The sequence below is a fragment of the Tenrec ecaudatus genome, chromosome 12, assembly GCF_050624435.1.
Source record: "Tenrec ecaudatus isolate mTenEca1 chromosome 12, mTenEca1.hap1, whole genome shotgun sequence".
Taxonomy (NCBI): Eukaryota; Metazoa; Chordata; class Mammalia; order Afrosoricida; family Tenrecidae; genus Tenrec; species Tenrec ecaudatus.
The window spans coordinates 111107881-111124377 of record NC_134541.1 but is presented as its reverse complement, the minus strand read 5'-3'; the positions used below and the strand labels follow the sequence as shown (position 1 = coordinate 111124377).

The window sequence follows — 16497 nt, the reverse complement described above, 5'->3', positions numbered from 1 at the left end:
GACTCACCCCGTCCACCGCCTCCAGGCCCAGACGCAAGCGGCTCTGCAGCGAGTGCAGCGTGGGCAGCGGCGTGGCCTCCAGGTCTCCCCCGCCCCGCAGCCCGGGCAGCGCTGCCAGGCCCCCGAGCTCCTCCCGCAGCTGCCGGCAGCGTGCCTCCACCTCCTCCTTGCGCCGCAGCGCTGCCTGCCGGTCACTGTCGGCCGCCCGTGCGCGCTCCTTGGCCGCCTGGGCCTCGCGCTGCCACGCGTCGCAGGCCTGCGAGCAGGGAGACGGGGCTGGGGGCCGCACGAAGGGGGCGGCGGGGCGGCGCCCCCCCCCCACGGCCCGCCGCAGCCCTCACCTGCTTCACCTGCTGCCAGGACTCCTCCCACTGCCGGATCCTGCGCTTGGCCTCTTCCAATTGCCGCCGCACGCGGACCAGCTCAGCGCCACTGGGGCTTCCACCAGAGGAGGGGGCAGCGGGCCCGCCGCTCAGGATAGGGGATGGGCTGGGGGAGAAGCTGCCGGACACGAAGTCCCAGATGTTCCCAGGGACACCGTTTAAGCCTGCGAGGGCGATGGGGGGAGGGGATGGCTGGGGACCCTGGGGCTCTGCACCCTGGTCCTGAGGGAGCCAGGGTGGGGGCGCCAAGACCAGCCCTGTTCTCAGACCAACGGCTGCTAAGCTTGGAGAAGGGGTGCCGTCCGTTTCTGGGGGCCCTGCTCAAATTGGTAGTTTTTGTGAGCTTGTTCTGGGCCCCCCTATGCCCTCCCCAGGACACAGGTGGTCCACAGCTTTGAACAGGGGAGGCAGTACAGAAACTTAGCCAGGACCCCGGGGTCCTCGGCCCTGGGGTAGCCCCACTGCATGTGCCCTAGGGGGCCGATGGGTGCACGACCCAGCCCACCCTACCCCCGCCCCGCTCACCTAAGGAGCTGTAGGAGGAGGCTGAGGAGCCCAGGCCCCCAGGCTCTGACTTGGGAGGCGGTGGGGGCTGCCGAGGGGGTGTCATAGCCGAGGAGACCAGTGGCCCTGACAGGGACTGGGAGAGAGAGCTGAGCGGGGAGGTGGACAGGGACGAGGATGACAGCAGCGACGAGGATCGCGTCAGAGGACCCGGAATGGCCACCGGGGCAGAGCCACTCAGCAGCCCCTGACCTAAAGGCAGAAGGAGAGGGGATGTCAGGGAGGGGTGGAGTCCTGGTGCACTAGTTCCTGAGTGCGGCCAGGAACTGAACAAAGTGCTTTTAAGGTCAAGGGGAAACCTTGGAGGCTTCAGCCTGCTTACTAACATGTGATGCTGGTATACTGGTCTTTGGGCACTGTCAGCACCTCGAAGCCACCAGCCATTCCGTGGAGGAGGAGGAAAACATTTGGTTCCATGGGAGTTTACACTGATACCGATGTGCGCAGCCAGCCTGCCCTTTGGGGCACAGGAACTGACTCGGTGGCTGTGGGTTCCATTCATCTTTGTAGGAGTTGGCTATGAGATCAGACTTGAAAGGGTGTTTCACTTGGGGGACTGGGGGGGGGGGGAGAATGAGGTCTGAGGCCAATACGAAAGGGGCAAGGGACCAGAGAACCTCACATCTCTCCCCCACCTGAGAGCCAGCAGTCTCCCACCAACTCCTGCGAGAATACAGGTGACAGGAAAGGCCTGAGCCCCAGAGCCTTACCTGCTGGTGTGGGCTCGCCGTTCTCCTGCTCTTCCAGACCTTTCTCTAGAGATGCGATATTTATGTCACTAAAATGCAGATCTAAAGCGGAACCTGTCAAACAGAGCCACCTGACCGTCAGGAATATCACCCTCGGGTCTGATCCTGGATACCCGAAAACCCCTCATCTTGTTTCAGCCAGTCAGAGCCCCCGCCACCACCACCACCCCCAGCAGGACAATTCGGCAGCTAGTCACACACCCCGGACACATCCTAAAAGCTGCGCCTTGGTGCCCAGGGTGGCATTCTGTGGTGCTGTCACTGACCCACTCCCAGCTGCCTCCCTTCCAGAGGCCTCTCCCAGTCCCACCCAATAAGAATCACCCCCCACCTCCACCCCCAGCAACCCAGCCCACTGGACCGAACCCTTGGCCAGAGTTGTTCTGCAGAGCCCAGAAACTCTAAACACAGAGCCAGGTTGAATATGATGCCATCTGACACCCTGAGCCACCCATCTGACAGCAGGCACCTAGCCTGTGACTCAGCACCTGGGCCATCCCCCCTTGTTCTCCCAACCCTTATACACCTGCCATCATGGTCTGGGGCCCCAGGGGGCAGAGCCACACACACAGGGCCCACACACACTCCAGCTCTGACTCAGCCAGACACAGCGCCCTTCAGCAACCCCAGGGATTCTCAGGAACACAGGTGTGCAGAGGCGGGGCCTAGGTCCAGAGTGGAACCCTCCTTTACCTGTGACCCCATCCCTATGCCAGGCCCCCTGCCCCGGGGCAGCAGGAGCCTGGGAACTAGGTGGACGGTTATATAAGCAAGCAGGTCCCTGCACAGTTTAGCTGACCTGGCTGCCTGCTGGCAGGGAGGAAAAAGCCCCAAGCTGCTGAGTAATGACCCTGGCCTGCCCGAGCGATACAGCGTGCCAACCTCGGCTCTAGGAACATGCGGACAGACCTGCCTGGGCAAAGGCCAACCCAGGACAGTCAGGTTTCCCCAGACCCCAAGTCCTTCCTCTACTGGAGGAGAAACTCACCCCAATTGGCTGGGGGCTGGAGGCAGAGGCTAGACACCAGAGAAATTGGTAAGCAGGTGGCCGCAGGGATGCGAGGGCAGGTTTGGGTTTGGAGGCAGGCGATGCAGGCAGGTTTGGGTTTGGATGCAGGCTGGGCAGGTTAAGGCGCGGGTAAGGCCGGGTGCGGGTGCGGGTGCTGGTGCGGGTGCACGTACAGTTGCAGACTGTGAAAGGGGCGGCTGCACCGGCTCCTGGTGGCCTCTACTCCCTGAGCTGCCAGGCGGCCCTGAGACTACAGTACCTGGGCGCGCTCCTGGCCCACCTGCCCCGCCGGGGCCCCAAGAGCCAAGTGTCGCCGGAGCGATGCTGACTCACCTTCCCCAGCCCGCAGCCGCCGCCGCCGCCGCCGATTCAAACCCGCCCGGCCCTGCCACGCATGCGCCGACTGGCCCGGCCCCGCCCCGCCCCGCGGGACGCATGACGTCTTGTAACAGCCCGGTATGACCCAGACGCAGCCCCTCCTGGACCTGACCACGCCAGGCGCTCGCACCCGACGGCATCGATGACGCCAAACGTCGGTTCTTGACGTCCCCGCGATCCCGGACCTGCCATCTCCCTTGACCCAGACTCCATCCTCGCCCTGCTTCCTGCGTCCCAACGTCCCATGCTGTCCGCTCCTACCGGCGCAGGCTCCGCCCTCCCACCAACCTGGGTTTCGTTAGGCTCCGCCTCCACTCAACTTGAACCCCGCCCTGGGAAACCACGCCCCATCTCCAAGCCCGCCTCTAACGCAGGCCCCGCCCTCCCACCGCTCCAGCATCTTCAGGCCCCATCCTTGTTCAGCTCCAGCCCCAACAGACTCCACCTCCTACACCCCCAAGGTCATCAGGCCCCGCTCTTGCACCCCCAAACCCCGCTCAGCTCCAACCCCAGCACAGACTGACGCCCTTTCACCCTGCCCATCGCAAAGTATGCTCCGCCTCTTATCTCCGCCCCCCCTCTGCAGCCCAGGCACTCTACCCACATCACTGTCACCCCTCACCCCTTCCCTTTGCGCTCTCTCCCATCAGGAGGCTTGCGTTTAACCAGGTGCGTTTAACTCACAGTGGTGCCTGGCACTGCTGCCTGGTCACTACTGGCGGCTACCCCTCGGGCCCCAAAGGACAAGTCTACCAAGATCTCCTCTGGGATCTGACTGACTGACCACATAACCAGTGCGGCGGTCACCCCCTTCTCTCCCAGGCTGCTCACCCACTACACCCTGCCCTGTGCTGGACGGGGCACAGGCATGCACCTGCCAGTACCCAGGGCTGAGGGGAACAACTTTTTCACCCCAATTGCAAGTTGGAATAAAAATACACTGGATTTATTTCTGCTTAAAGTAAAAATGTGTACACCAGTACCACTCCTAAAGTGTGTAAACTGTGATGGATTCTCTCCTTGGGATGGCAAGTTCCCCGGGAAAGAAGCTATAACTCCAGAGACATGGTGGTAGAGTCCTGACAAGAAAGGGTGCCAGGGCCCCAGATGCAGAGGGGCATCTCTAGGGAGGGGTTGAGCTTGCTCCCCATAACCCAGCAACAGGTCAGCGTACTCAGCTAACCCCTGGAAGCCTTCCAGGGGGACCTCTAGGCAGCTCACACCATCTGGCCACCACTGTCCCCAAGGCAATGGCTTGGAGGTGGCGGGCTGAAGCTTGCATATACTGTCCACTTAGAAGACACGAGTCATGGGCCCAAGAGTTCTGAGCTCTTCCAAGAAGTTACCACTGGCAGTAGGGGGCACCCACGGGTCCTCATGGTACTTCCAAGTGACCCTTTGAAAAATGCCTGAGAATCAAAACCTCACTCCCGTGGAAATAGGGGGAGGAAGGCCCCAAACAGAACACAGGGCAAACCCACTGCCGTCAAACACAACCAGCGAGACCGCAGAGCTGTGTCCAGAGGCCTCAGACACTTTCACCTTGAGGGCAGGAGACAGCCCTCAGTTTCCTCCCTCGGAGCGGCTGGTGGACCTGACCCACCCACCTTTCGGTGAGCAGCCCAATTCCTAACCCACACCTCACCACCTGGTTCCTACCGCAAAGTGCAGCCACACCCAGAGACACCAAAGGAGCACAGGTGCACCATGGGGGGGGGAATGAGAATCGGGGCCTGTCCGCCACCGCCTGGGGGGCCTCCAGGAGCTGCTCCGCCAATGTCAGCAGGGGGCGGCTGACTCTGAAGTCCCAACTGGGAGCCTAGAGGACAACTGAGACAACTGACCAGGGGCCGAGTGGAAACAGACCTATGACAGACGGCCATCAGCAAGGCCTGTGGGGAAATGACCACAGGCCTGTGGCCTCTGCCCAGCTGTGACAACCACCGACCTTCGATCGGGTCAGCAAACACTATCTCAGTCTGTCTGCTGGGCCCCCGCAGGGTCTGGACTGACCCCCCACACTGCCCACCCCTCCCTCAGGACAGCCTCAAAGAGCGACCCCCAAGTCAAAGCTGTTGGAAAGATGGTGGCCCAGTACAGGATACACCCAGCTCCTCCTGGCCTGCTCCCCCAGTCCCCACGTGGCCACCCTCCTCCCACCCAGATGGGGGCTCCCCCAAACTCTCTGGGACACCCTACTGCTGTGGCCCCACTGCCCCCTGGGGTACCCTCTGGCTTCAGAAGGACATTTTCATGTGTCCCCCACCTTGGTCACGGACCCCCTGGGTCTCTAGCCTCTGAAGTGTGACTTGTGGGACACACCTAGAGGAAGCTTCTGGAAAGACTCAGTGACCGAGTGTCCCAGGAGCCGCTGCGCGTGCACACATGAAGGAGAATCGAGGCGGGACTCACCCAGGACAGACTCCACGGTGGTGCTCGTGGGGTCAAGGAGGAGGGTGCGGGCGTCCAAGGAAGACGGCACCGTCGGCGAGGGTGTCCCGGAGCCAGCACCGGTGGACAGCGGGCGGACCACAGCCAGCACTGTGAGCTGGTTCTGTCCCAACAGATGAGGAGGACAGGTGAGCCCAGCTTTGTCCCAGGGGGGCTTCCCGCCTTTCATGAATGATGGCCTGGCCAGGCAGCGCTCTAGGACTCAAGGGTGGCCGGGGATGACCCCAGCTGAGGCACAGGGGATCACTTTCCAAAAGGGAGTGTAAAAAAATAATGAAAGACCTTCATGTGAATGTAGACATAGTGGCTAAAAAATGACGTGGGAGACCCTGGCCCTCGGTCACCTTGCAGGGATGGAGCGGAACTCACCCTTGTGTTAGGCTAACTGACCATCCAAAGTCAAGAAGGCAACGTTTCCGCCAGGACAGGGTCTGGAAGGAGCCGGCAGCAGAGGGAACGGCATGGGGGGTGGACACTGACCCAAAAGCCTGGGTGGCGAAGGGGCAGTGGGGCCACAGGGAGGAGTTGAAACGAAATGTGTATGAACTGTCAGCCTCTAAAGCCACTCAGTAAACCACCCCTGTATTCACGATAAACCCTCTTTCCGGAAAAAGGGGGTGCAGGTGATGGCCAGGAAGGCGGAAGCACTGCAGGTGTCCATCGGGAGGAGGGACTGACATGATGCCGCCAGTCAGACAACAAGACACTAAAACCCAACTCAAAGTCATTGGCTTCGGGGCTGCTCTGACCTGCGCATGCCTGTAGGATGGGGGAAATTCTGAGACGCAGACAGCTGCATCTTTCTCCCACAGAGGGACTGGGGGCCTAACTGCTGCCCTTTTATTGGGCAGCTGGACACCAGCCACGGTGTCACTGGGACTTCTTGCCCCCATGGCTACCTGACGTCCCATTCCCTCGGCTTAGGTACCAGGAGACTAGAACTTGCAGTCTCCCTGGACATAGTCAGGAACGGTGGAAATACACCAGGATGTAGAAATACACCAGCTTTGGCGTTTATAGGAAATCAATTATTTTTCAAACTAAAAACCCAACTCTGAGCAAACAGGTCGAACATTGGGTCACGTGGCACATAGGAGAGCAGGGGTGGGCACACATGGCCAAAGTCCACGGTGGTGGGTGAGGGTGGAGGTACTGCACAGCATGAGATGGCTGCACCCCATTGGAGGTGATGTGACAAAACTTCATCAACAAAACCTCCAGCCAGACACCCTCATCGTTATTCCAACCCCCCCAACCCACCCACCTCCAGCCTCCAGGCCCAGGCCACACCACCCAACTCCCTACTCCAAAGGTCTGCCTGGGCTCTCTCCTGCCCACACCTAGCCACTCCCCCGAGGCCACGACCTTCAGGTGTGGTGTGGAGACTGCCTGGCCTGCTCACTGGGACAGGCTCTGCCTGATCTTTGAGAAGTTGGTCCCAGGCCTGGGTTTTACCCCATCTTGAGTTCGCTGCAAATATTAAACCATCAGACCTAGAGGCCCCAGGGCTGTGGCATGGGGCATTGTGAGAATCAGAAACACAAGCTTCTGTCCCAAAGGCCCTTAACCAGACACTTTGGGAAAGGGGTCGTGGGCATGCGCGAAAGACCACAGCCGAGTAAACATGGGAAAGAACAGTCACAGGGTTACCACGCGAGACGACCGCAGCAACAGAGGGAGCTGGGGCATGACGGGAGCCCAGGGAGCTCGGGAAGTCAGGGCCCAGCAAGAAGAACAACAGTAGCAGCCTCACCTGCTTGAGGCTGCGTTCGCTGCCTTTCTGGCCACCTTCCGCGGGTGAGTCTCTCCACTTTGCCTGCACCAGGGACAGGACAGCGAGAGGCCATTGGAGAAACGCCGAGCAGCCCCTTGTAGCCCCAGAGCCCCCGTAAGCACTTCCAGCCAGTCTGGGAGGATCGTGTCTCCTGGACACGATCAAACCTCTCACTCACAGGCAGACAGATCTGAGTCCCCGCAGGACTTGGCTCGAATGTCACTGACCACACCGGGCAGGCTACCTCCTCCCCCTCCAACCTTGCTGTCAGCACACACAACTGGCGACCCGCGTCCCCCTTTGCAGGCTGTCGACTTACGTTTCCTGGGGGGCCGCTGTTTGCTGTGGGGCTGTGGGTGGAGTTGGGGTCCCTGCAGCCCCAGTCACTTGTGATTCCCATGCTCTCTGCCAAGAAGGGAGGTCAGGCCGTGAGTGAAGGGATCCCCCATCGAACCAGCCAGCCAGGCCCGTGCTGGTGCCCATGATGACTTTTCTGAGCAGGGAGGGGGGAGACGCCCATGGGGAATGTCCTGGGGTTTGCTGCTATACTCAAAGAAGGATCCCTGGTGCCGCACTAGGTTGCGCCCTGGGCGGCTAACTGCAAGGTCAGTAGTTTGAAACCACCAGGGACTCCATGGGAGAAAGATGAGGATTTCTACTCCCATAGATTTACCGTCTCAGAAAACCACAGAGGCAGTTCTACCCTGCCCTCAGAATGAGCTCCATGCCAGGGTCTGGGCATAGCATGGGGGCAGGCACGTGCCAGGTTCAGGCAGGGAGGTGGCTATGCCGGGCGGAAGGACCCCCAGCTGTCCTTCAGAGCCCAATCACCCATCCTGGGTCTCCCAGGGCGGAGGGCAACTATGGGCTCTGTGTGTGTGACCAGACCTGGGTCAGCCCTAATGCAGGAGCCTCACCCTTGTGTCCCAGTGGCTTTAAGCGGATATATTGGGGTGCTCCCAAGCCCCCTGCCCATAATAAGTAGAAACTGGGTCTGTTCCGAATACGGGGACTCGGGCAGCACCCAGTACTTACTTTCCACATGAGCGAAGGCGCAGAAAGGGCCCCGTGGACAGTAGCCGGTTTGTCGCATATCATTGCATTTGGATGACTTGTAGATCTGGAAACATGGAAAAGAGGGCAGTGTCTGGGACAGGGCAGGGAGGTGGAGGGGGGGCACACGCAGCATCTCCTGCGTAGCTCCCCACCCCCTGTCCTGGAAGTCTCCCCTCTACCCGGGGATGGGGGTGGGGAGGAAGATGGGGAGGGCATGCACACAGACCATCTGCTGTAGAGGCAGACCACAGGCCAGTGGTCCCCTCCACACAAATGGTATTGACAGCACAGCTCAGCCCTGCTTGGGACACAGTGCTGCCCACATCCTGCTAAGTGTCCGCTGGTATCTGTCACTCCTGGTGGGCAGCTGTTCTTTAACCCTGAGGACTGGCCCCCAGGTACCATGGGCCTTGGACAGAAGACACCAACCCAAGTGCGTGACTCCCGCCCTTCATAGAGCCTCCCCACTGCAGGAGCTCAGCCCTCCTGACCCAGACTTCAAACGGCAACCTTCCTGCTCCATCCACCCCAGTCTCCTGAGTGAAGCCCTGCCCAGCAGCCACTACAACCCGCTGCCCCTGCCCTGCCCTGCCCACCGCCTAGCTACTACGAGGGTGTGCTGAAATTTTCACTCCAACCTATGAAGACCTTTATAGAGCATTTTGAATTGAGAACAGCAAGTATCGAGTCTGCTAAGTGTCCAGCATTTCTGAGCAGAACGTGGTTCGAAGCAGGAAATACACAAGCAGCCTTCTGAGACAACCTCTGACTTCTTCCCGTCCAGAGCAAGGACGAGTGAGGATCAGAGACTCAAGAAAACAATCAGGCCAAGGACTTGTGGGCACCCGGACCCTGGCCTCCACCACCTTACATCTGAAGAAGCAGGTGGTGCCTGGCTATCATTCTGACCAGAGTCACAGAGAAGGTCCTGGATGGAGTGGGAGGAGAAAGCGCCAAGTTCAAAATCATGATGGAAAAAAAAGCAGAATTACTGGCCTGCTAGAGATGGGCAGAACCCTTGAAATGGTGGCCCTTTGAGACCCTTCCAGTCGGGGTGTGAACCAGCCTGGGATCACCTTCCAACCAAACAGGAGGCAGGCAAAGGGAACGTAGCACCTGCGAGGAGCTTGCACCTGGAAAGCAGCAGCCACGGAGACCAAAGGGCAGCCTGTGCCCTCGACAGAGCTCAGAGGGCACCGGGAGGAGGGGTGAGGAGAAACCAGGGACATAGGGGGGCATGGCGGGAAGTGCTGTTGCTAACCAAAATGTACACACTGTGGGCCGGGCAACCGATGTGCTCTGGAAACGTTCACCGCAGCATGAGCGAGCGCTCAAACAAAAGTACTATTGTGCTGAAATGCACTCATTCCCTAAGCCGCTCGAAAATAAAACACTCCAAAGAAATATAATCCCCGCCTCGAAGAGGGGGATAGGTACTCGCCACCATGCTTCCAGACCCTTCCTTCTGCCTGGCACACCGGGATCCCCACAGCCATGTCGAACACCTGCCAATACTTCCTGCTGATTTCAGGGCCCACTCCAGGGTTCTCCAGAGAATGTTCTGGAATGTTCCAGGACGGCTCAAGGACACCCGGACAAAGGTCGGTTGCGTCTGCATGTTTCTGACTTGCTCGAGAGTGCACACACGCGTGCCTGTGTGTTGAACAGCTCCTGGGTGGCAAGGGAGAGAGGCCCGGCTATCTTTTTTCATAAAGACAGCAGTCAAGAAATCCCTCTGGGGCTCAGGTTCACGCTGTAACAGGTGGGGCCCCAAGACTCCAGACTGGCTTGACAGAAAGGCACCCGGTTTTTCGGTCTAGACAGTATAAACCACATGATCACTGTTATCATTGAAGAAGAAAAAAATCACTGCCACCTAGCCCATCCCAACTTATAATGACCCTCTAGGACAGGGCAAACTTCCCCTGTGGGTTTCTGAAACTGCAAACTCTGTGGCAGTAGGAAGCCTCATCTTTATCCCTCAGAGAGGCTGGGGGCTTAGAACTGCTGACTTTGCAGTTAATGCTGAGCATAACAGCCAATCGTAACAAAGGTTCTCAGCAAACAAGGGCCAGAAGGGCCTGCACAAATCAGTAATGAGCAGCCACACACAACAGAAACCCCTACTGCTAACATCCCTCTAAAAAGTGGAAAACACCTTTCCCATCTCCACGAGCGAGGGGAAGACAAGTCTGTCCCCTCTCCCAAGCCCTTTGCCGCACCGCGCTGCCAGCCCTGGCGAACACCTTCGGGGAGAAGAGAGGCAAGACTGGGGTGGAAGGAACAGACATAGACTTGTCCGTGGGTTACATGGCTGCCCGTGGCGAATGCCCCAAAGGACCAACACCAACAAAAGCGACTCCTGGCAGGAGCAGGAGACTAGAGCAAGGTGGCCGGACACAGGTCAGCACAGATTGACCCCGGTCAGACTGCCGCTCTGACCCTAGACCAACACAGGTGGGAGAGCATCTCAACACAACTGGCCTCTTAAATGGTTTCCATTTCCCAGTGCAGACATGGTGTTAAAGGTGATGTCACCTTGGGACTAAGGTGCGCCTGGCCCAAGTCATGGGGTTTTCAATCACCTCACACGCAGGTGAAAGTGGGCATTGAATAAGGAAGACAGAACAAGAGTAGATGCCTTTGAATGATGGTGCTGGAAAAGACTATTCAAAATACCACCAACCACCAGAAGGACAAACAAATGGGTCTTGGAAGAAGTACAACCAGAATGCTCCTTAGAGGCAAGGATGGTGAAACTCCACGCACTTGGGGCATGTTCTCAGGAGGGGCCAGTCCCTGGAGGAGGGCGCCATTTGCCTGGTAAAGCAGAGGGGCCCAGAAAACACCTCTGCGGGGTGGATGTGCACAGCGGCTGCAACAATGGGGTCCAGGCTACGATGCCAGTGGGAGGGCGCAGGGCCAGGCAGTCTTCTGCCCTGACCTGGAGCCAATTTGCGGGACCCCACCACCACCACCGAGAATCAACTGTGCCTCACCGGGATTTAAAAACAAGCGTAGCAAAACCTTTCAAGAAAGACCCACATGGGCCGCAGAGACGGGAACTGAGCAGGTAGGTAGGTACATATGGGAAAATGGCGCTGACAGACTTGCTGGGCCAGAGGTGACCACAGAGCCTTGCTGCTGAAAACCGCCGCCTCGGCGATGTGCATCGTGGGTGGCGTCTGCTGTGGACAAGGACCACGGCTCCCCAGGCGCCCAATGCTCACGCAGTCTCACGCACGCGCGCACTCACACTGGACGTTGGGGTCGAAGGGCCTGGGTGCAGGGGGCACAGACAGCTGGCCTCGGGGAGCTACCTCGGGGTGGAACTGCTGCTCCGTGCGCGAGTGGCAGTACTGGCAGGCGTCGCCGCTGTCGCACCTGGAGGGCTCCCCCCACTCGTCGCCGTGCTTCACGCTGGGGCAGGGTGTGGACCTGGGGGCGGCGGCCGTGAGGAGGAGAGCACCCTCTGGCCCTCCAGGGCTCAGCGGAGCGTCAGGCCACGACTATGGCCGGGAGTGGTTTGGACTGGTGAGGGGTACCCCAACCCCGGTTTCACTTTGTAGGGGATGTAATGTCCGTCTGAGTAGCCCCTACCCCACTCCGCCAACACACCAAACACCCACTCGAAAAGCAACCCAGCTGGAAGGAGACCTTGAGGGGAGGGGCGTGGCAGTGTGGGAGGGGATGTGGCCCAGGAGGCGGGGCGTTGGAGGTGTGAGATGTGGAAGGGGCGTGTCTGCGCGGTATATGGGCGTGGCGTGGGAGGGGATGTAGGTGTGGCCCAGGAAGCAGGGCATTGGGTGTAGTGTGGAAGGGGCGTGTTTGTGTGACCTGGGACATTGCGTGGGAGGGGCTCGGTATGAGGGGATGTGCCTGTGGCCCGGGAGGTGGGGCGTTCAAGGCGTGCAATCTGGAAGGGGCATGTCTGTGGCGTGGGAGGGGCTCGGTGTGGGAGGGGCAGGGATGTATAAAAGATGGAGAGGGGATGAGGCTGCGGGGGACAGAGCCAAGAAGGAGACAAGTGGGGGAGAAGAGAGTGAGGTGGGGCTAGGAGGGAGACAAGATGGGCCGAGGGAGAAAAAGCAGGTGGTGGGGCGTGAGGCTGAAAGGGGTATACGGCAGGGGGAGGCCAGCCTTTGGGAGACTGGGCTGGGAGGGGAGAGAGGATGGGGGTCAGTGATGAGGCGGAAGGGGGCTGGGAGCCTCACCCACCTGGCATCTGTGAGCCAAGGTCCCCTCAGACAGACAGACAGTGTGGACTTACCTGTACTGGAACCTGCGTGGGCTCCGCCTGCGGTCGCGCCCGTTGTGGTAGTGGGGGCACGCATAGCCCTGCCGGCACAGGCGGGGCGGCTTGGGGCACGGCTCTGTCTTGTAGCTGCCCAGCACGAAGTTGGTGTCTGGAAAACAGCCCCCGCCCGCAGCGCTGGCATGTGACCATGCACTCCAGACCAGAGACCGGGCCAGCCCGCACCCCCCCTACTCAGCAGTGAGAAGGAGACCCGATTCGTGACCGCGCCACCTGCGCCGTGGGTGGTCTTCGATGGCAGCAATCCGAGGGAGAGAAGCCAGCCCAAAGGGCCTTCAAAAAGCATTGCCCATCCCTCCTCTGTTCATTGCGCCTGCCTTCCGGATTCCTGAAGCCCAGTACTACACAGAGTAGGTCAGAAAGCAGGGTGGCTGGTGGCACAGTGGTTACTAACCGGGAAGTGAGCAGTTTGAAACCACCAGCCGCCCTCGGAAGAAAGCCTTGCTTTCCACTCCTGCAGAGTCACAGTCTCAGGGCCCCCAGGGACAGCTCTCCCCTGCCCTACAGGGCTGCTGAGAGTAGGCAGCGTGGACTCGCTGACAGTGCGTGTGCTTGGAAGTCAAAAAAGACTGCCCCCGGGGGGGGGGGTGTTCTCTCTCTCTCTCTCTCTCTCTCTCTCTCTCTCTCTCTCTCTCTCTCTCTCTCTCTCTCTCCCCATACGAGGCAGGTCCAAACCTGCAGTCAGTCAGGGGGGAGGCAGCCGACCAGCTCTCTTGGGGCACACACTTGTCTTAAGTCTGGTCAGGGCTCCTTCAGTGAAGAAGGGCCCATTGAAGCCGTGGTGTTGAGTCTTCCACGGGGGCAGTCAGATGCAAGGCAGGGAGGTCAGCTCAGAAGGTCATGGCCACTCTGGGGGATTCCAAAGAGATCTTCTGATAGGTTTTCACACTTGATCTTAGCCAAAAGGCCGAGAAGCAATCCTGATAGATTTTCTTGAAGGTCACAGGCCAATCACAGGGTTTGTGACGAAGACGAAGTTTTAAGAAATATGTCAGATTATGTTGTGAGACATGGGAAACTTCACTTAGGGGCTTCTCTCTCTCTCATCACAGTCTCCTTTAGAGGTAGCAAGGGTGTCACCCTCAAGCAATGCACTAGGAAACCTTCCCCCATGCACCCAATGCCACCTATCCCACGCCTACCCTACAACACCCACCCTGGAACCAGCCTACAGCACCCACACTTCAACAGCCCCCCTACACCTCCCACAACACCCCTACCACACCCACCCCACAACAGCTCTGCGCATGGCCCTGAAGCCATCTTCCTGTCTGCACAAACAGATCTGTCTTGGAAGAGTAAGGTCAGAGTGTTCCTTGGAGGCAAGGAGGGCGAGACTTCCTCTCACATGCTTTGCACGTGTTGTCGGGAGGGACTGGTCCCTGGAGAAGAGCAGTGGGTGGTTAAGCAAAGGGGCGGTGAACAGGAAGGAGGAAGGCCCTCAAGGAAGTGGACGGACACACAGCTGTAACCATGGCTCATAAGAACCATTGTGAGGACGACGCTCAGCCACTATGAGTTGGAACCCACTGGATAGCATCTTACCACATTGAGCCCCTCATGGGTGCCAACACTGCCACTTGGACACGGTGGAAACGGAAGAGCACGGGCAGAGTACGGACTTCGAGGGAGAATGTGGTACCTACATCATCTGGTGTCAACCCCTAGACTACGAGTGAAGGGGTGGTTTAGCCTGTCAATCAGGTTGCAGCTGGATGACCTCATTTGGAGGTGCGACAGAGATCAATAGCTCACTGGAGGCGGGACAGAGACCCTCTCTCTGCTTCTCCTTCCTGCTGACAAGTCACATGGAGCTACACTGATGGAACCAGAGCCCTGGAACTGGAGGAGCCATGTGGAGACCCACGCCAGCACTGAATTGCTTCCACCACCACTGGATCCACAAGACTTCCCACCCACTGGCCTGTGATCTTCCATTGCGTGTGTTGCATGAGTCTGAAGAGGAACTTACAGGTAAACAAGCGGCCATCCAGCCCACATGGAAGAAGCACATCAGCCTGTATAATCATAAGGTGTCGAAGGGATCAGGTATCAGAACAAAAAAATCATATCATTATGAATGAGGGGGGCTGTAGAGTGGGGACCCAAAGCCCATCTGTAGGCAACTGGATATCCCCACATCCAGAAGGGTTGTGGGGAGGAGAAGAGCCAGTCAGGGTGCAGTGTAGCAACAATGAAACATATAACTTTCCTCTAGTTCCTAAATGCTTCCTCCCCTCCTACTCTCATGGTCCCAATTCTACCTTACAAATCCGGCTAGACCAGAGGATGCACACTGGTACAGATAGGAACTGGAAACACAGGGAATCCAGGACAGATGATCCCTTCAGGACCAGTGATGAGAGTGGCGATACCGGGGGTGGGGGTGGGGGTGGTGGGTGGTGGAGGGAGAGTAGTGTAGAGATGGGGAACCAATTACAATGATCTACATGTGACCTCCTCCCCAGGGGACGGACAACAGAAAAGTGGGTGAAGGGAGATGTCGGACAGTGTAAGACATGACAAAATAATAATTTATAAATTATCAAGGGTTCATGAGGGAAGGGAGAGCAAGGAGGGAAGGGGGGAAATGAGCTGATGCCAGGGGCTTCAGTGGAGAGCAAATGTTAAGAATGATGAGGGTAGCGAATATAAATGTGCTTTATACAATTGATGTATGTATGGATTGTGGTAAGAGTTGTATGAGCCCCCAATAAAATGTTTTTTTTTTAAGAGGAACTTATAGACTAGTATCAGACATATGGGCCAATATCAGACTTACGGACTTGATCTGGACTGGGCTGGGATGTTTTCTCAATATACAAGTACTCTATAAAGCTCACTCTTCGGCACATGAGTGTCTATGAATTTTTCTCCAGTCAACCCAGACCAACACGGAGGACCAGCCAAGACACTTTCTGGCATGAGGGCACTGCGACTTTGTAGTGCTACTTTCTGACTCACCTGCCGATGGTCTCATTTCTAGGAAAGATCCAGAATGGAGGACTTCAGATGGGAAGGAGGTTGGAGGCAACCAGCGGGGGTGGGGTGGTGGTGGTGGTGGTGGTGTGTGATGATTGCTTAAGGGGTTTGGGGTCCCCCCGCTGGGGTGATACCACTCCGTCTCTCAGGGAGGCAGGCCGCCAGGCCTTTCTTTCCAGGTGCTACCGGGGACTCAGAACTAGGGGCTTTTGGTCAGTGAACTCCTGCCAACAGTCCACAGGAGCCAGGCATATGGGCTAATATCGAACTTATGAACTTGATCTGGACTGGGCTGGGATGTTTTATTAATATACAATTACTCTTTGATATCAAATTTTCTCTTACACATGTATGAGTCTCCCTGAGATTTGTTTCTCTCATCAACCTGGACTAACACAGGAATAAACCAAGGGCTAAGCACAGCAGGAGATCCCGATATGCCATGATGAAGGTGGGCTCCCTCACACGTGCGAGTGTGACAGCAAGACACAGGCTGGGAAGCTCTTAGGTGGGCTGTGGACAGACATGCCATGGTCACACATGCTCAGCCACGAGAAATGGGCCACGGCACCACCACAGGGTTTGAGCAGCCTTGATGCACACTGCCAAGTGCAGGGGGCCTGTCTGAGCAGACGGCATGCCATGTGATACCAGCAATAGGACATTCTAGAACAGGCAAAACTAGAGAGGCCTTGAACCGATGGGGTTCTGGGGTTCTGAAGGAGTAGGGAGGAATAAAGGGGGAGCCTGGAGCAAGTTTTGAGCAGCGAAATTATTCCACAGGTTTGTGCAACGCAGTGAGCACTGGGGAAAGCCACAGATACTGGTTCTCAGCG

General features: G+C 58.1%; 1 protein-coding gene across 3 annotated transcripts in view; it reads right to left on the bottom strand.

Annotated features, from left to right (window-relative positions):
- Window positions 1-16497, bottom strand: part of UNKL (unk like zinc finger) — a 34470-nt gene that overhangs the window by 2496 nt on the left and 15477 nt on the right. Inside the window, exons 5-14 of one of the 3 annotated variants that reach the window (XM_075564518.1) lie at window positions 12635-12770; window positions 11685-11802; window positions 8344-8428; window positions 7628-7713; window positions 7288-7350; window positions 5496-5637; window positions 1658-1750; window positions 909-1139; window positions 342-547; window positions 8-256 (exon numbers count right to left, since the gene is read on the bottom strand). In XM_075564518.1, the coding sequence (XP_075420633.1) occupies window positions 8-256; window positions 342-547; window positions 909-1139; window positions 1658-1750; window positions 5496-5637; window positions 7288-7350; window positions 7628-7713; window positions 8344-8428; window positions 11685-11802; window positions 12635-12770 (1409 nt within the window). The remainder of the gene's footprint in view (window positions 1-7; window positions 257-341; window positions 548-908; window positions 1140-1657; window positions 1751-5495; window positions 5638-7287; window positions 7351-7627; window positions 7714-8343; window positions 8429-11684; window positions 11803-12634; window positions 12771-16497) is intronic. The other 2 variants (XM_075564520.1, XM_075564521.1) reach the window with 2 other exon arrangements.